The 19,847-nt window shown below is 37.3% G+C and overlaps 2 protein-coding genes across 4 annotated transcripts in view; both read left to right on the top strand.

Annotated features, from left to right (window-relative positions):
- LOC107671870 (HBS1-like protein) overlaps window positions 1-11,195 on the top strand; it is a 28,694-nt gene extending 17,499 nt beyond the window's left edge. For 2 of the 3 annotated variants that reach the window (XM_016464868.1, XM_016464867.1), the window contains exons 9-19: window positions 3,285-3,344; window positions 3,749-3,835; window positions 3,978-4,052; window positions 5,365-5,482; window positions 7,064-7,132; window positions 7,333-7,437; window positions 8,163-8,253; window positions 8,359-8,467; window positions 8,584-8,684; window positions 9,955-10,099; window positions 10,228-11,195. In XM_016464868.1, coding sequence (XP_016320354.1) covers window positions 3,285-3,344; window positions 3,749-3,835; window positions 3,978-4,052; window positions 5,365-5,482; window positions 7,064-7,132; window positions 7,333-7,437; window positions 8,163-8,253; window positions 8,359-8,467; window positions 8,584-8,684; window positions 9,955-10,099; window positions 10,228-10,239 — 972 coding nt within the window. In that variant the 3' untranslated portion in view covers window positions 10,240-11,195. Of the gene's footprint in view, window positions 1-3,284; window positions 3,345-3,688; window positions 3,836-3,977; window positions 4,053-5,364; window positions 5,483-7,063; window positions 7,133-7,332; window positions 7,438-8,162; window positions 8,254-8,358; window positions 8,468-8,583; window positions 8,685-9,954; window positions 10,100-10,227 lie in introns of all 3 variants that reach the window. The other variant, XM_016464870.1, reaches the window with a different exon arrangement.
- A 3,082-nt stretch (window positions 11,196-14,277) lies between these two features.
- LOC107671839 (aldehyde dehydrogenase family 8 member A1) lies at window positions 14,278-19,269 on the top strand. Its single transcript, XM_016464824.1, has 7 exons — window positions 14,278-14,766; window positions 15,365-15,512; window positions 16,014-16,169; window positions 16,264-16,413; window positions 16,967-17,223; window positions 18,089-18,250; window positions 18,442-19,269. The coding sequence occupies exons 1-7, from the start codon at window positions 14,632-14,634 to the stop codon at window positions 18,892-18,894; spliced, it is 1,461 nt and encodes a 486-aa protein (XP_016320310.1). The 5' UTR covers window positions 14,278-14,631; the 3' UTR covers window positions 18,895-19,269.
- Window positions 19,270-19,847: the final 578 nt, after the last annotated feature.

Raw genomic sequence — 19,847 nt, 5'->3', positions numbered from 1 at the left:
TATATATATATATATATATTAGGGATGCTCCGATCGATCGGCCAGAGATCGGTATCGGCCGATAATCACATTTCATGTCTCGAACGGTACTCACTATTTGGCCGATCTCACGAACCGATCGTAATTTGATGACGTCAATGGTACATGATGCGTGGGGACGTAAATGATTTTAAGCCACACTCATGTCATCGCCGGTGTGGAAATGCTATGATGTTTAGAGAAACAATGAAAAATTCGCCATTTGTCGTGTATGTTTTGCATGGTGATGAATGGATGGTTCATTTTTAACAGCAGATTCAGTGACGTTAGAGCTGATCTGCGCCTCACTGCACAAGTCTGCAGCGCGTTACGTCTCCACGGGAACCGGAGCTCATCGCAGCCGCTCTAGTCAGTGCTTGTGTTTATGCAGCCGCGGCATGTTTCTCTCTTTTGTGAGTTGGCACAGCATGGAGGACAGAACAATGATGAATGGATGGTTCATTTTTAACAGCAGATTCAGTGACGTTAGAGCTGATCTGCGCCTCACTGCACAAGTCTGCGGTGCGTTACGTCTCCACGGGAACCGGAGCTGATTGCGGCCGCTCTAGTCAGTGCTAGTGTTTATGCAGCCGCGGCATGTTTCTCTCTTTTGTGAGTTGGCACAGCATGGAGGACAGAACAAAACCCCGTCTGAGCAGTGTCGCTGATCGTGGGCTGCTTTTAAATGAACGTTTATTTATAAAACAAAATATCTTCTTTGGCCATATTAGCCTACTCAATAGCATTAACACAGGCTTTACTCCTTTCAAACTTTATCTGGAATGTCACCGTTTCTGTCACTGCCACTTCCCGATCAGGCGAACGAACCACTGTTGCCAACTCTCGCGAGACAAATAAGCAACCGCAGCTTAAAAAACAAGCCCAATATTTTTTGATAATTTATTATCGTCAACAGGGTTTGAAATTAACCTTTTCACTCACCAGCCAATTTGGCTACTAAATTTTTAAGTTACCGGCCATTCATAATTTCTACTAGCCAAAAAAATTAAACAAATAAATAATGAAAAAAAGGCCGGCGGTAAGCCAACAGCTTGAGGCTGTCCACACTGGATGCGACAAAGTGACCATTGCAAATCATTTGTACTTTGTCAAACAGTAGGCCTACGTCATAAATAGAACGAGGCATCAGTTTACTGTCGGGGATTTGTCGTGCTGTGCTGCGCCACATCCAGTGTGGGCCGCAACAATTATTATAATGGGTTCTATAGTATTTTGTTGCGTCCGGTGTAGACACGGTGCGAGTCTTCAGGCATTTTTTTATTTGCAGTTTGTTTACATGTATTTTACCTTGTCGTGGCTGTTTTCAGGCAGAACCTTTAATGTTGTCATATCACACAACTGTATAACACAATTCTGTGTCATTTCTGAATGGATCGAGCGATTTGTGCTGTTTATCTCTTATAAATCGTGGCGGAAGCACAGCGCTGTGCGGGAGACTGATCCCGCTCTGCTTTAATGCGCGGCTGGCGGATGCACCGGGTAGTGCCGCTTCACACTTTTGGAGTACTTGCTTTTTGCAGTTTCGCGTGGGCTGTAATTTAAAAACAGCGCCTAATATAAGGTCTGCCTTGCTTCGGCGATCGGCCCACCGGGAATGTCCCGGTGCTCCCGATGGCTAGTAGCTACATCGCTGGGTATGTTCAAGTAAGCTAGATATGCCCAGATGCTGCGCAATTAGGCTTATTTAATATATCATGATGAGTCTCGAGTTCAGTATTTACACTAAATCTGCGCAGATTTGGCTTACACGAACTTCCTCAAGAAATTAATTAGTAAACATAATTTAGGAAAAGTAACCTGCCAAATTGGCTAGTGATCGGTCGACCTCTAGAAAAAAGTCATCCCTCTCCTCTACGTCTACGACTATCATCGCTTGGATTACAGCGTCACGCGCCTTCTTTTTGAATGTGATTTTTTTCTTCAGTCCCTCATTGAAGAAAAATCACGTTCAAAAAGAAGGCGCGTGCGGAGGGGAGTCTGTCCTAGCTGCAGCCTGCAGCACGATGACGTAGCTGGACTATATCCACTACGTAGTGGATATTTTACACGCATGCGGTGTAGTAGGTGTCGAATAAATTCATATTTTTATTTACATTTTATCATTTTGCAGACGCTTTTATCCACAGCGACTTAGTCTAACGACTTGGTCTAAGTGAAGTCTAACGCAGTACATGTAGCAAGGGTTTTTGGGATTGGCTATTAACTGTGAGCAAACAGAGTGTCAATCAATGCATTGGAGAATACATTGAACATAAATGAAAAGAAACGAAGTTGCTTGTCAGGTTTTCCTAACAAGCAACCATATTTTTTTAAATAAGCCCAAAAAAACGCAAAACCCGCGACCTGGGATTTCTTCACGCAACTTTACAAAAAAAGAAGCCCAAAGTCGCGTATAATAGGCGGACTTGGCAACTCTGGAACGAACACACACACACACAGCACGCGCGCGAAATCGTCTGCCTCATGAAAACAATTTAGTTAATATTTGCATCATTTATGATTTATTTTATCCACCCTGTTTCCTATAGCTAAACTGACACTGATTTCTTGAAATGTTAGAACACCAGAATTTGTGGAAGTGAAACCCGAACTCCAAAAAACTGCCATTTTCTGCATGTGAATCTTATGTTGTGAGCACGCATTCAGTCTGCTGAGGTTCGTCTAGTAGTGTTTGTGTGTGTGGTGAGTGGGTGGTTTGGTTGTCTGGCTGAACATGGAAGTCGATCGCTCTGGTGGGGACCTCCAATCATTCCCCTGATATGGTGAAAAGTGCAGTGCTGCAGAAATGCATTCCAGCCCAGAGTGAGAGCAGCGTGGGTTCCACGACTATCAGATTCTCCTGCACGCCTGTGCCTTTGGCCCAGCACAGCCGCAGTGGTGGAGAGAGCGGTAAAGAGTATACATCAGTCATTCTGAAATGGCCAGACCAGACACAAATGTGGGCTCTCGTTGAAAATGAACAGTTCTGCCAATGCCAAGATGAAAGCGGGTGATGAGCGAGAAGTCCAGTTCTAGCACTTCACTATGCTGGCGTTATGTGTGTGTATTTTGTGTGTGTGTATATATATATATATATATATGTATATGTACACACGCACACTTTAAATACAAATAAAAAAATGGGTAAATATTACACATCACAATACTTTTTTTGTGAGCGACTTCAGTGTTTGGGCATCTTGGCAGGTGTCATTAGTGGTGGATTCTGGTCAGAGCATCTGAGGTTGTGTGTGTGTGTTTTGTAGGCAGATGTGGCTGTGTTAGTCGTAGATGCCAGTTGTGGGGAGTTTGAGGCCGGGTTCGAGGCGGGGGGGCAGTCTAAAGATAGTCTTCCTTCAGAAATACAGTGATATAAAAACACCCGCGCCTCGTTTTGATTCTTAAATGTGCAGTATGTGCTCATGTTTATTCAACAAAGCCTTTTGGAAAATCTGTCAGTTTTGATATTGTGGCCAGCGCCACAAATAAATAAATGTATGGATATGTATATGTACACACGCACACTTTAAATACAAATAAAAAAATGGGTAAATATTACACATCACAATACTTTTTTTGTGAGCGACTTCAGTGTTTGGGCATCTTGGCAGGTGTCATTAGTGGTGGATTCTGGTCAGAGCATCTGAGGTTGTGTGTGTGTGTTTTGTAGGCAGATGTGGCTGTGTTAGTCGTAGATGCCAGTTGTGGGGAGTTTGAGGCCGGGTTCGAGGCGGGGGGGCAGACCCGTGAGCACGGGCTGCTGGTTCGATCCCTCGGAGTCACGCAGCTTGCCGTTGCTGTCAACAAGATGGACCAGGTGGGTAACCATGGTGACCACAACAGCGTACAGTAACCACGGCAGTGTCAATCATAATTTTATTTATATCTGAGAACTCTGCTTCAATCCCGCTCCCACCACTCCTGCTCCTCACATTGTGTGTGTGTGTGTGTGTTTGCAGGTGAACTGGCAGCAGGAGAGGTTCCAGGAAATCGTCTCGAAGCTCGGTCACTTTCTGAAGCAGGCTGGTTTTAAGGTAATGTAGTCTTTGCACATGGAGGATGTTTATATATTTATCCCCCTCTACATGTTGTCCCCGAGTAATTTCCCCCCAAAGTTTGTTACGGTCATTTATGTGTGTGATTTTGTGTGAGGGTGTCCGCAAACATTTGTCTCTTAGTGCTTCTGGATAAAGTGAGGCTTTATCTGATTGATGACACATCCAGAAACTGCATTTAAAAAATATGTTTCACACGTTTCTGATTGAATCTAACACGATATGTGCTTACAGGCTGATACTTGTCAGTCTTTTCTGCCTGGTTTTCCATACTTGTGTATTGCAAATGCTGTTATTTCCATTGATTAACCCCTTATGACTTATTTGCTTTTGCTTGAATATGTTTTGCAAAATGTTCAGTGTGCTGTTTTTATGAACTTGATATGATATAGCTTTGTGTGAAAATTAGATTGAAAATCATTTGTTGAAAATCTTCAAATGTTTTAATAGAAAATATAAGAACTGATGACATTTGACATCAAACCTGTTTGCTGTGCATTTTGACATGCTATATTTTTTTTAAATTGAGCACAGATGAGGCTGTGGTGTAGGGGAACATTTTCACTTTTGCATAAATCATATGAATTATGAATGACTTTGTTAAAATGCTTACAAAGTCTTAGTGCAATAAGGCAGTTTGGATATTTTGCAAAATACAAAATATTTTTGTTTGAATGGTGACAAAATACGGACGAGTATTTTCAATTTTGTTCAAAACCGTACATATTATGACACAAGAATAGAAGAAAATTCTTACACTGTAATAATGAAATATGGGCTACAGAAGAGAAACTGACTGCAGGCCTCAGCTTTTTACTAGTATCACCTTTGCTCAACTTGTTTCTAGTATGTCTAGTTTCTAAAATACTATGAGTGCGATGTGTTAATTCTTGTCAACATGAGAAATTCTTAACAGTTTTTAAATGTAAATGTAGCTCTACTGTCACAACAATGGAGACTATTTTGCATACTGTATCTGTTATTTTTTTGCCATTTTCAAGTATTTTAGATTATATAAATATATCTGTTACATTTTATAGATCTTCATTTGATGTTTTAGCAGTTAACTGTATTGATACTGTACTGACGTTGGATATGTCATCTGTGATGTACCAGCACAAAGTGTAACTGTATACATCCAGTGGCCAGTAAAAACGTGGGTGGTGAATGGTTTGGAAATGTACAGCAACATTTCATGGTTCCTTTCAGCCTGTTGATTTGATCCATCAACAGCACATTCCACTATGGAAATGATCTGTGCCATGTGTTACAAACGTGCTTGTCTTTGCAGGACTCTGATGTGTTTTACATCCCTACCAGCGGCCTATCAGGAGAGAATCTGACTACTAGGAGTAAAGTTGCAGATCTTACAGCCTGGTACACTGGACCATGCCTACTGGAACAGATAGGTGTGTGTGTGTCCATTTTCATTTTTTGTGTGTGTTTTGGACTGCATTCAAGCAAAGATGTCATGCACATATATATGCACATAAATAGAATATAGCAAAAAATACAATATAATGTTATTTTATTATAAAAAAAAAATGCAAAATGGAAAAGAGGAGCTTTGACATTTTGAGAATTATTTTTCTGTTTGGGTGGGAAAATCTTTTCTTTTGTGCAAAATGAGGGTGAGTAGATAATGATCAAATGGTCTGCAGAAGGTGCGACTGTGACTAAATTGACCAAATTTAGACATGTGAAAGGGTTATTTGTGCCTTAGTGTTTTTCCCCTCCAATACTTATGATCCGTCAGTTTTGATATTGTGGCGAGCGCCACAAATAAATAAATGTATGGGAAACATATCCCACAGCACAACCACCTGAGCCCAACTTCAGTCTACTCATCACCTTAACTTTAACTGCGTTTGTAGCCGGTGCCATAGCCAGACTGATAAACAAACACTGACCAGAAGTTAACTTCGGGCTGGGCAAGGCGTGTGCGTCCGATGAAACCGTCTATATAAAGCTTGAAGCATCAGAATCAATACTGTACTGACGTTGGATATGTCATCTGTGATGTACCAGCACAAAGTGTAACTGTATACATCCAGTGGCCAGTAAAAACGTGGGTGGTGAATGGTTTGGAAATGTACAGCAACATTTCATGGTTCCTTTCAGCCTGTTGATTTGATCCATCAACAGCACATTCCACTATGGAAATGATCTGTGCCATGTGTTACAAACGTGCTTGTCTTTGCAGGACTCTGATGTGTTTTACATCCCTACCAGCGGCCTATCAGGAGAGAATCTGACTACTAGGAGTAAAGTTGCAGATCTTACAGCCTGGTACACTGGACCATGCCTACTGGAACAGATAGGTGTGTGTGTGTCCATTTTCATTTTTTGTGTGTGTTTTGGACTGCATTCAAGCAAAGATGTCATGCACATATATATGCACATAAATAGAATATAGCAAAAAATACAATATAATGTTATTTTATTATAAAAAAAAAATGCAAAATGGAAAAGAGGAGCTTTGACATTTTGAGAATTATTTTTCTGTTTGGGTGGGAAAATCTTTTCTTTTGTGCAAAATGAGGGTGAGTAGATAATGATCAAATGGTCTGCAGAAGGTGCGACTGTGACTAAATTGACCAAATTTAGACATGTGAAAGGGTTATTTGTGCCTTAGTGTTTTTCCCCTCCAATACTTATGCAAAATAATTATCAGTGTTTTTTTTATAGTTTTTTTTTTTTTTTTTTTAAGTAGCATTAAAAAAATCCACCTGGCTCAAAAATCTGATGTGGCACATTTAAATGTTTGAATGAGCGCTTCTGTGTTCATGTACAGAGATGTGTGTGTAAGAGTAGAATCCTCTGCTGTGATGATTTTCACAGAAGTTCTTGTGATACCGTGAATTGATTGGTGGCTGACTTGTGAGAATCCTCAGCAGTTTTACTCTGACTCATCAAAACTTGATGAGACAAACAGAAAACCTTCAGACTACTGCATCTTTCCTCATCCCTTTCTCTCTGTCTATCTGCAGATGCGTTTAAACCACCCCAGAGGTCAGTGGAGAAGCCCTTCAGGCTTTGTGTCTCAGACGTCTTCAAAGGTCAGCATGGGAACCACCATAAAAGCAAAATGCACAAAATTAAATTGCACAAATATCAAGGTGGATTCTGTGCATGTATTCCCTTGTTATTTAAAAAATGAAATCTAAAAGTGAAACAACCCCTTATTTTTATTCTTTCATTATAGCCAGTTAAAAGACATTTTACTTTATGATCACCTAAACAGCCTCACTGTTTTCAGATCAGGGCTCTGGGTTCTGTGTGACGGGGAAGATCGAGGCTGGCTTCATTCAGACAGGCGATAAAGTTCTGGCCATGCCTCCTAATGAGACCTGCACGGTTAAAGGTAAACGCACAGCAGCTTTATCAACTTAGAGAGACAGGCATTGCTTTAAGAGGACATGCAACAGTGCCCTCTTCTGGTGTTGTCATGAAAGACTGCAACATATAAATATGAAATATGGAATAATATGCAATAAATTTTTTTTGAAAAATCATTGCATAAGTTATCAGTTGATTCATTCAAATAGATAGTTTGAACTGATTCACAATAATGATTCATACTATTAACTCTTCTGTTACTGACTTTTATATCTGTCCTACTGAGACAAGAAAAGATAGTATAATACTAGTAATACTAGTATAATGATACAAAAAAAGTGAATTATTAATATTATTGCAGTAGTTATGATATTGCATAATTTTGTTTTGCCAGCAAAATAATTTCATATACATCATGAATATTATGAAAATATACACTATAGTTCAAAAACTTTTCGGGTCAGTAATTTGAATACTTTTTTAATACTGCTTTGCCATCACTGGAATGAACTACATTTTAAATAGTATTAAAATAAAAAACAGTGATTTTAAATTGTAACAAAAAAAATCACAATGTTACTGTTTTTACAGTTTTTCTTTTATAAAATAAATGAAGCCTAGGTAAGTATAAAATACTTCTTTCAAAGATTTTACCAGCCTCAAACTTTGAATGGTAGTGTATCGCCTAGCCCTAATTATTTTTATTTATTTCATTAATTTTTCTAAATTGATGCATCTGTCTCTCTCTAGGGATCACTCTCCATGATGAAGCTTTAGACTGGGCAGCTGCTGGTGATCATGTCAGTCTAACTGTAACTGGCATGGACATCATCAAAATAAAGTGAGTGTGCAAAGAAACACTAGTGTGAAAAACTCTGGACACTGTTGATTGATTCTGTAATCATGTATGATGTTTTCTCGTCGTCACTCTCTCTTCTCTTTCTAGTGTTGGATGTATATTCTGTGATCCCAAAGAGCCCATCAGAGCCTGTACAAGATTCCGAGCAAGAATTCTCCTCTTTAATATAGAAGTTCCCGTCACGCAAGGCTTCCCCGTAAGAAAATGCCTTCTCTCTGTTTAGACTTCTACTGTATTTATTATTTATTTATTTATGAGGGATGTGCAAGTGCATTTGTTAACATTTACTTGTTTTTTGTGTTTGATTGTCAGGTACTGTTACATTATCAGACCGTAAGCGAACCGGCCACTATTAGGAAGTTAGTCAGTGTATTACACAAGAGTAGTGGAGAAGTTCTCAAAAAGAAACCAAAGTAAGTGGTTGAATGATATGGAGTCATATTTGTGCATATGATTATTTATTGTAATTTTATTCAACCTCATGTTGTTCCAAACTTCCATGGATGACTTCCTTTCTTTGGTAAGCCAGTGAACTGTAATAAGTGAACAGTGTCTGTCGTATTTGAAAAAAAAGAAAAAGAAAAGTCATTTTCTAAACAACCCTATATGACAGATTTTTGATGATGAACTGTTTCAAATATTTCTTAAAGTATTAAAACATTGTCTCGTTCTATTGAACAAAGTATATGCATTCTGTCTCATCTCGTGAGCTAAGTTTGTCACACCCCTAGTGTCGATAAGCGGTGATATAGCTCATAATTTTCCAAGTGTATGATATAGCCTAGCTTTCATTCTTCAGGTCAATCATATACTCGTGAAAAATAAAATCAGTTTGAATAAGGAAAGCGATAACTTTGCCATAGTATCCTTTCAAATGTTAAAGTTGCCACAGTCATTGCATACTTTGCATGTGCTGCACTTTATTTGTACCATTTGTTTTATTAGGTTATATATTAGAACTTGAAAGACAATAACAATATTTTTTGATAAGTGATAAGTGAGATCTGATTTTAGTCCTTGAAAACCAAAAGAGTAGTGCTTGAAAAGTCCTTGAAAGTCCTGGAATTTCATTTTGCAGTATCTGTACGAACCCGGTTTAAGTTATCAGTTCTTGGAGCATTTTATTCTGTTGTTAATTGAACTGAACTGTAGTTTTCTGTAGTAAACTGTCTTTGTATATTTCCTATTTTATATTCATTTCCTAGTATTTAATGTACTATTATTTCTTTTGAACAAAACAATTTCAGAAATTTCATGTTTTAAATTGTAGGTCATCTTGTACCGGAGTCTTGTACTTGTAGTCTGAGCCTGTCAAGGGCTAATGGCAAGGGCAGATATATTACTAGTTAGTTTCAAGGAAAATCATTTTCAAATAATGTTCTTTTTTTTTCTTTTTTTTTTTTTTGCCAAATAACCCTGTGTATGTGTTCACCCCACAACCCCCGGAAAAAAAGTTCAGGCCCAGGATTTTTTTTGCTTTAACCCCTGAAAATATTACTTATAAAAATTTTAGTATGAATAAAAAAACAACCTAAGATAAAACTCTTTCCCATATTCCAAGTTTGTGATTGCTATTGACACTTTCTGATATCATCTTTGGGTGAATTGTTTCTTTAATGATAATGTGTTTTTGCTGAAGAATCATTGTCAGCTTGTTGTTGATGGTGTATGAATGTTGTGCAGGTGTTTGAGTAAAGGACAGAATGCTGTGGTGGAGATTCAAACACAGAGGCCTGTGGCTCTGGAGCTCTATAAGGACTATAAAGAACTGGGGCGGTTCATGCTGAGATATGTGGGCTCGACCATTGCTGCTGGAGTTGTCACTGAGGTAAAAGGCAGTACATGTCCACCTTTTCTCACGAAACACATTCCCGTTTTGTATTAATCAGCATTTTTTGATATTGCATCATGAAAATGTGTTGCTTGTTAATACCGCTAATGTTTATACTGTTCTAGATCAAAGAGTAAGAACCAGTTGGAACTGGATCCTCCAGAAAAAAAAAACTGGGCGAAACCTCTGGACAGAAGTTCAATTCCCCCTCAGAGCTACAGTAACACAAACATAAAATGAATACACACAGATGCCCGCAAGGCAACATCTAGCCACAGTTCACATTTCACATTGTTAAAGGCCCTAGAATGAGTGTGAATGTTTGTGTGTGTGTGTGTGTGTGTGTTAGAGAGAGACTGCATTTTGTCCTGCCCCTCAACTTGCAGTATACAATTGATCTGTGTAATAATTCATCCAAAATTTCAACTTAAACCCTCTTAAAACACACAGGAACACACAGAGAACATTTACCTGTAATTTACGTTGGTTTGCTTCCATTCGTTGATTGCATCATAAACTGAACTCATTGTTTTATTATTTGATATTTTATTTAGATTATTGTAAAGTGCATCATTTTTGACTACAAGATGGCAGCACAGAATGGACATTTAGTTTTGGTTCAAATGGAAGGTTTTTAAGGTTAATTAATCAAATTAGTTAAGGATGTGTACATTTGTAAAAGGGAAAATAGATTAAGCAACAAAGCTCCTCCATCAGTTTCTCATGTGAGCGGGACAGTGTGAATGAAACCTTCCCTTCCATTGCTGCTACTCAGTCTTTTCCTGATCATTAATGAGAAAACAGAAGGATCGAGAACCAGTGGGCAAATAGATAGATATTCTGTGGAGAAACTCATCCGCATGTCTATAATCTAACAGTAATCACTTTAAGGACCTAACGGACATGACTTTTACTCATCTGTTTTTGACTTGATTATTAAGGGGTTTTAATTTAAAGAACATTTTGTTTGGGTGTATCGAAGCTGAAGTTGTTCAATCGGGGAAAAGCTTCTTCATCAGAAAAATAAAAAATATTGATCACTGTGGAAAACGTGTGTGTATTGTTGGGCCAGTAAATATATACATAATACTTATTCAGTCTTACATTTATTTTGGCATTTTGGAAAGTGTTTGTTGGTTTTATCGTGGAAGCCTGTTTCCACCACATAATTTAAAAACAAAAGGGAGATAAAAATTTGCAGTTAACCTTTATTTTTTTATTTCATGGTGGAAACAAACAAAAAAAACAGAATTGCAAGATGTAAACTCAGAATTCAGAGAAAAAGTCCGAATTGTGAGTGAATTGGAAAAAAAAGAGCAGTTTATATTTCACAATTTTGAGTATATATCTCACAATTCAGATTTTTTCTTAGAATTACGAGAAACAAAGTCCAAACTGTGAGAGATAAACTCAGAGAGAGAAAGTTGCAATTACCATTTTTCATTTTTTATTCTGTTAAAATGAGCTTTATACTTTATGACCCTGCTCAACATTTACTGTCAATTATTCTCTGGACAGGAATGTATGTTTTTCCTGCATGCAAGCTGTTTGTTTTCATCCTTACAATTTTCATGAATTCTTGATTTGGCTTTTACCACCTTTTGGCCTGATGCTGAATGACATGAATACCAGTGCATTGATGTTTTGTGAACACACTTTACTATTGCAGTATAATGTGAGTTATACGAATCATGTAATTTTCCACTTATTCCAGAAAGTGCTCACTCCGACAGATGCTCATTATATGTGCTCAAATACTAACAGATGTAGCTAATAAGTTGTTTTCTTGTGTGAGAACGTGCTGCTGTAATTTTCCACTTCATGGCCTGATAATCAAAAGATTTCACGAATGCAGCTTGTTCAGAATAGATAAAGACTCGAAGACGATGACACATTGATTCAGTGAAGCTTGGTTTAATCAATTCGTCTCTGCCTCTTGGTTGTAGAGAAATACGCTGAAAAATTAATAGTATGTTTCCACTGGTAGGCATAAAGAAAATATACTGAAATTGAAGATAAATATGCTGCTTAGACCTTATCCACCACACAGGATAGTAATTAATAAGTTTTACTTTTAGTTTTATAGCACTGGGGTTGCTGAAGTGGTTCAATAAGCGTAACAAATGACTTCTCGACTGAGCATTGGGTTATTATGTGTGTGCTCTGTGCTGCAGAGTTAGGCCAATTACAAGTGCAGTAATCACGGTCTCAAGAGATTCTGACATTAGCTCTGCTTTAAAAGCATCAAAGAGTTTTCTGAATTACCCACAAAGAACATTTTTGACAATAGCAACTTTTTAATGCTGTCTTTCTCTAATTTCAGCTCATTGTTCTCTTTGATCCTCTTTTTAAATCATCCAAAATAATTGTCTAATGATCGTTTTCTTCCTTTAATTTTCTGCATCACTGCATACAATGGCATTTTGACAGTAGGAGTTGTGCTTGTTAATTCTCCTTATAGATGTTATTTTTCTCAGCATGGTGGTTTATATCTTTTTCTACATCCACCCACTTTTTCTCTGGGGCTGGTCTTTTGATTTGGAATGAGCAAAGTCTCTCACTCTCTGCTCTTCTCCATAAAACTTTCTTGTTTTGTTCTAATGCTGCTTCATGAAACATTAAAGTGATATAAAATTATAAAATCTTTCTAATTAAGCTTCTCAGTGACATGTATAAAGCAGTGATGTGTATATATAACAGGGTTTTATTGTCTTTCCATATTCTGATCCTCACACTTTCATTATTTGCTTTCACTCTCCTGTTGTCAATATTCTGGAAGCTTTTTCTAAGTTCCCTGTTGTGAATTGGTGTAATATCTCACTCTAAACTTCAAATTGACAAATATGCCTCAAGAGACACTTTCATTGGTCTCTCAGTGAAGAGGAATTATCTCATGAAATTGAAATTGAGGCCTAGTGTTGCGTTGAGAACCTGAGTCAGATAAAGTGAGTGTGAAATTAAGTGTGATTGGATTTCCTCCAGCAGTACCATCTTCTGCAAAGTAAGAAGATGGCAGACATCCACCAGCCTTCTTGGTTTAAGTGTGGCCCGTCTCTCTTGGATGTGATTTAAGATCTCTTAAAACGTTTATCACATGTCCGCAGTTTCTGTTGGAGACCTGGTTGCTATTAACCTAAAATAAGTCACTTAATTTTCAAACTATTTACTCATAATTTAAGTCAGTAAATTTCTGTAGCTAAATGTTTTGTCATTGCTACCTTTTTAATGATATTATTTCATCAAAGCCATTTTTCTTGTAGAAAAACTAGTGTTTTTGAAAACAAAAGCAAGAATTAATTATAATTTGTATAACTGTATTGTCGAAAACTTAACGAATATCAGCATGTAACTGAATATTTCGCATTAAAAAGACCTGAAAATCCACACAGGAAGTTTAGTAAAGGGATTTAATCTTTTTTTTGAATCGGTTCATTTAACGAACCACTTCGCCCGTATCACGAGTCTGGCGTTTGCATAATTTCCTGCTGCGAAGTTGTTTCGTCGTGCTACTCCAATACTTTATGGAAAAAGTAGCTTGTTACTGGAAAAGCTACAGTATTTTGAAGAACTAAGCTACTAACAAAGGTAAATTGTTGTCGATACATTTACTAGTCACAATACAGTAACGTTACCGGTGTTACACATATCCTCAAAAGAGTTCAGTTTGAGATATTTTAATATATAGTTATTTTAAGGAACCAAAGGTGAAACATTATTAGCCTGTGTAAATATAAACCATCACATGCCTTACCAGTGACTTTTCTTAACATTTGTGGACTTGTGGTGGTATTATGATCATTTGTGTTGTTGTGTATTTCACCAGGCAAAGTAGGTAACGTTGCTGCCTCATCCTCCGCATCCCGGGTTATTTCAGGCCTGAAGTACTGCACTCAGAAACAGCAACACAAACAGTCCCAATGTAACCTCTTAATACTGTGACACATCTATCAGCCGCCTCCACATCTGTACATATTTTGCTTTTCATTTCTTTCCGGAACGAGCTTCCTCAAAACGTGTTCCTCAAATACCTTATCAGCATTGGGTGCTATTTCTGTATAAAAGCACTCACTCCAGTTGCCCAAATGAGCATTTCAGTATATTATAAACACGTTTGTCTCTAAATAATCCCTTTAAATGTGTTGAGGATTAGTCTTATATAGTTTATTTAGTTTTGTATTGATTTATTTAGAATAGTAAAATTTATTGTAAATGTATTGGTCAGTCATCAATAGCGGTGTTTAATATCCAACTCAAGACAACAATTCCCTTTTCAAAGAAATGTGAATAATATCTCAAAACCTCCAGCAAGTTAAAGTCTCTTAATGTCCAACTCATGCTCTAATTAATGAGTGTCATATCTGCTGGAGGAGCCATTTAGTTTACTATACAACCTCTCTTTTACTTGAGTAAACAGATTGCAAAAGAGTCCGGTGAAAGCTCATATGTAACAGTGTGCTGACTGGTGCGCAAACATTTCAGGTTTTTCTTTTGTCTGCAAAACTGATTTTTAATCTATTTTTTTTCCTACAATGTCAAAAGACAAATACCTAGTGCTGGAAAACTATATTGGTGGGAAGTTTGTACCATGTTCCAAGCTAATGGACTCTTTCAACCCATCGACTGGAGAGGTTTATTGCAAAGTTCCAGACAGTGGACCTGAGGAGGTAAGATTTTTTTTTTTTAATCTCTTTCTTATTATTCTCAATTTCTTTCTAATATTTGAAGATGTCAGTTGTGCATGATCAATTATGTTCTGTGTTGCTGTAGATACACTGTCTTGTCCATTTGTCTGTATTTCACTAGTTGAACATTTTCATTTGTTTCTAGTGTAAAAAAAATCATTGTAGTTTTACCTGTAATAATATGTAACTAGTCACAAGATTATTTGGCTAAAGACACAAATTCCAAGGAAAGCAAGAGTAATGATACAGAGTCAGGGTGACTTACCTTTGGTCTCATACTTCTCACAGAAACACTGGTTATAATCAGGTGGGCGACGCTCAAGGTCCAGTGTTTAATTAGTAACTATTATAGCTCACACCAGAAGAACTTGTCTGGGTCAGTGGAACAGAAAGGAGTTTAGATGTAGGATGTACAGTCCATTACTGTTTTGTGCTATATTATATTATAGATTCACTTAATTTTTTTAATATATTTTATAGTCAGAGTCCGTTTTTATGCACTTAATTAAATAGGCCAATGCCTGTACAAAGGAAGATATACCCAGTTCACGTGAGTTAACCCTTTTCCCACTGCTTATAGGTGGATGCTGCAGTGAGGGCAGCCAAAGAGGCCTTTCCTGATTGGTCAGCAAAGAGTCCAGCAGAGAGATCTAAAGTACTGAATAAACTAGCAGACCTGATAGAGGCTCGACTGGAGGAGTTTGTCCAGGCTGAGTCTAACGACCAGGGTAAAACACTAGAAACTGCACTGTAATACAGTACCATAATACAGGACACACTAAACAGCTTACACTAAATAAGTTCAAAGGACTTACTAGTGCACAATAGACCAAAGATGGACAGAATTTAAGTGAGTCAGCAATGTACTTTTCTTGTGGTCAACAGATATGGTGTTTTTCAGTGGCTTATATAACATCTAGAGACCTGAATGGCCACACATAAGAGTGTTATTAATAGAATTTATATACTACTGTAGTGTCTATTAATATTTTGAAAAAGCTTTTATTTTATTATTTTTTTTCTTTTGTCATCTAGCTCTTGTCTATCTGGCTTTAGCTTAAACTTAGACTTTTTAGCAATTTTTTAATTAACTAGATAGATAGATAGATAGATATGTCAGTATTGCTTTATACTTTCTGTCACTGAACATTTTCATTCACTTTCGTTCATTTTGTTTTGGAAGTCTCTTAAAGCAGTAAATGGACTCAGTTCCACTTCTTTTTTTCCAGGGAAGACTATAACTTTTGCCCGAAATGTGGACATTCCACGATCAGCGTACAACTTCCGTTTTTTTGCTTCATCTGTCCTGCATCACACTAATGACTGCAGTCAGATGGATCACATGGGCTGTCTAAACTACACAGTACGCTGTCCTGTAGGAGTGGGTATGTATCTGTCTATTCTTACTATACTATTATTCTCATTAGTACATCACTCACTTTCATATGGTCTATCTGTGTTAAATTTCTCTGTCTATAGCTGGTCTCATAAGCCCATGGAACCTGCCGTTGTACCTCCTGACCTGGAAGATTGCCCCGGCTGTTGCTGCTGGCAATACTGTGGTGGCGAAACCCAGTGAAATGACCTCCGTCACTGCCTGGATGATGTGTCAGCTATTGGAGGAAGCTGGTGAGGGATTTGTGTGTTTATCTATGTCAGATTTTAAAAAGGAATAGTTCACCCAAAAATGAAAATTTGCTCAAACTTTACTCACTCTCAGGCCATCCAAGATGTTGATGAGTTTGTTTCTTTATCAGAACAGATTTGGAGAAATTGTTTTCTATCACTTGTTCACCAGTGGATCCTTTGCAGTGAATGGGTGCCGTCAGAACGAGAGTCTGAAAATCTGATAAAAACATCAGAATATTCCACAAGATGTATTTGTTTATTACAAACATGCAGCTTTTCATTTCACAAGACATTCATTGATATACTGGATTATTGTGGATTATTGTGATGTTTTTAGCTGTTTGGACTGACGGCACCCATTCACTGCAGAGAATTGGTGAGCAAGTGATAAAATGCAACATTTTTCTAAATCTGTTCTCATCAAGAAACAAACTCATCAACATCTTGGATAGCCTGAGGCTAGTAGTTGTTTTTCTTTTATTACAGGCATGCACTTTATATGACATCCGAATTGAGTGAATGTTTCTGTATAATCCGTGTGTGCTTTTTCTAGGCTTTCCACCTGGAGTGATCAACATTGTCTTTGGTACGGGTCCACGAGCCGGGGATGCACTGGTGTCCCACCCTGATGTGCCGTTGATCTCATTTACGGGGAGCACAGCTACAGCAAGACTGATAACAGAGCGCAGTGCACCGTACTGTAAGAAGCTTTCACTGGAGCTTGGCGGGAAAAACCCAGCTGTTATATTTGCTGATGCTGACATGGAGCAGTGCATCAGCACTACTGTACGATCCAGCTTCTCCAATCAGGTTAGCTCATGCAGAGCTTAACCAATCAGATTGTATTTTCATATAGTGCTGAAATGTGCTATATTACTGAGCTCAACCAATCAAATCCTGCAGGTTGCTCTTTTCAAGACTAGCTTTGTGCAGAATTACATACTGCCATACTATTAAAATGCGACTTCTAAGTAAAATATAATATATGATAATCTGTTATTGTAGTATTATTTATATACTGTTATAGTATATTTTAAATAAAATGTCATTTTTCATTTTCATTTTAGGTTGTTCAGTAATTTTATTTGTTTTTTCCATTTTTATTATTATTTTTTTTTAATAATGCTGTTTGACTTTATTTTTTAGTTTCAGTAATTTTAGTAATTCACTTTTATTTCAGTTAGCTGCTAAGGCAACATGTCTAATTAGTTTTTTAAGTGTAAGTTTTTCATTTGTCTTATTTTTTCCGTTTTTTTTTTTTTTTAGGGAAATTTATCTTGAAAATTATTCAATTTTAGTTAACAGTAACAACACAGATGATAACCTGACTCCATTAGCAGAATTAAACAACATATTGTTTAACTATGAAATTATATTATATTATACTGTCTCAAACCTTTCCTTTTAATGGGATGACACCATGTAGTTCAGTTTTCTGCCACACCGTGGTGCTCAGAACACATAAATTGTTAATACAGCATTGTACATTGTGTTCTCTCACGCTCCTTCTCTTTCTTTCTCTTTTTCTCTCACTTAGGCCTTCACATCACACACACAAACACATCATCTCTGTGCTAATATTTACAGTGTCTGTATATAATTAGTTTACACAACCCAGTGATAATTGTGAGATTTACTAAAGAACTTACTTGCATCTTTTTCTCTTCTCTCTCAGGGAGAGATCTGTCTGTGCAGCAGCAGAATCTTTGTTGAGCGCAGCATTTACCCAGAATTCCTTGCTCGTTTCGTGGAGGCGGCTCGTCGGTGGAAAACTGGAGTGCCCTCTGACCCCTCCAACGACAATGGAGCGCTCATCAGCAAAGAGCATCTACAGAAGGTCTGATGATAATCACAGATGTGTTTCTATTGATAAAACAAACTGCGTTTTCAGTGTTAAGTGTCAGACAGTGTGGGATTAGAAAGTGGATATATGAAAAATACAGTCTTTATCTTCGTATAAAATGAAATTACTACGTTTACAAATAGACAGACACTTAAAACATTTAAATTGCCTGCTAACTCCTACAGGTTAAAGGTTATGTTGCTTTGGCGCTGGAAGAAGGTGCCCAGGTGCATTGTGGGGAGGGTGTGGACAAACTTATCCTTCCACAACAAAATGCGGGTGGCTATTTCATGTTGCCCACTATCATCTCTGGAGTGAAAGACTCCTCCGCATTGATGCAGGAAGAGATTTTTGGCCCTGTAACCTGTGTGACACCCTTCGATGAGGAGGAGGAAGCGATATCACGGGCCAACGGCGTCCGCTACGGTTTATCCGCCACGGTGTGGTCCCGAGATGTGGGGCGCGTGCACAGGGTTGCTAGGAAACTGCAGGCTGGGTTGGTGTGGACCAACTGCTGGCTGGTCAGAGATTTAAACCTCCCGTTCGGTGGCATGAAAAACTCGGGCATTGGTCGAGAGGGGGGAAAAGACTCGTACCACTTCTTCACTGAGGTTAAGTCCATCACCATCAAACACTGACGCAGAATGAAGCAGTATATGAGTCACTGTGTGCTTCATGTGTCATTTCAAATCTCTATACAAATTATATAGAGGAAGCAATCAGACTTGATATGATTGGGAATAAAGTCCAAGAGAAAATCTAAGTGCTTCATACTGTTTTTGGTGATTGAATGTGGGTGAATAATCTCGGTGGTCTTAAACTAGTATATTTCATTTTAAGACAAACCAGTCTTCAATTTTATTGCTGTTTCATAGCTTAGGAACAGAATGAAGTTCTCAGGTCTGCTTTGTTTAATAATCTGCTTTATCTTATTTTTTTTTTATTGAATTAACTTTGTTTTTCCTAAAAATCCTAAAAAAGCAATAAGACTGATGCAAATGAGTTCATTTTTAATATAAAAAATATATAGCTGTAAATGAAGGGGCAGATCTTAGCTTAGATAATTCGGTTTTGGACGAATTTGATGAAAAAAAATCTTATCAAATCTGTGAGTTTTAATTGCAGATTTTGATATCTTGGAGTGGTAGTAAAAATACTGTAAAAAAGAATATATTAATTCAAAGATGAAAGGATAAATGATTGATCACTTTCAAAATGACAATGAATAGACATAAATAGGCATTTAAAACTAAAGTTAATTCATATTTAAAATGCATTTACAAGAAATGTAAAAGTTAAAAAATTATTTTAAATTAACCATTTAAATTACAATTTCTACAAATACATTTGTTGATTCCTAGAAATGCTATTTGGCAAAAGGATTAAGAGAAACAATTGGCCAATCCTTTTTTAAAATGCAATTTAAAACTATTAAAATGTATATATGTTCCTAGACTACAAAACCAGTCATAAGTCGCACGGATATATTTGTAGCAATAGCCAACAATACATTGTATGGGTTAAAATTATAGATTTTTTTATGTCAAAAATTATTAGGATATTAAGATATTTTGTAAATTTCCTACCATAA

This window comes from Sinocyclocheilus anshuiensis, unplaced genomic scaffold (assembly GCF_001515605.1).
Source record: "Sinocyclocheilus anshuiensis isolate Anshui unplaced genomic scaffold, SAMN03320099.WGS_v1.1 scaffold1089, whole genome shotgun sequence".
Taxonomy (NCBI): Eukaryota; Metazoa; Chordata; class Actinopteri; order Cypriniformes; family Cyprinidae; genus Sinocyclocheilus; species Sinocyclocheilus anshuiensis.
The sequence above is the reverse complement of the archived record's forward strand: the minus strand, read 5'-3'. Positions and strand labels throughout refer to the sequence as shown.

Coding starts and splice junctions, on each gene's coding strand:
- LOC107671839 (XM_016464824.1), top strand. CDS start 14,632: ATGTCAAAAGACAAATACCTAGTGCTGGAAAACTATATTGGTGGGAAG. Junction 15,513..16,013: donor GGCTGAGTCTAACGACCAGG/GTAAAACACTAG, acceptor CTTTTTTTCCAG/GGAAGACTATAACTTTTGCC. Junction 18,251..18,441: donor GCAAAGAGCATCTACAGAAG/GTCTGATGATAA, acceptor TAACTCCTACAG/GTTAAAGGTTATGTTGCTTT.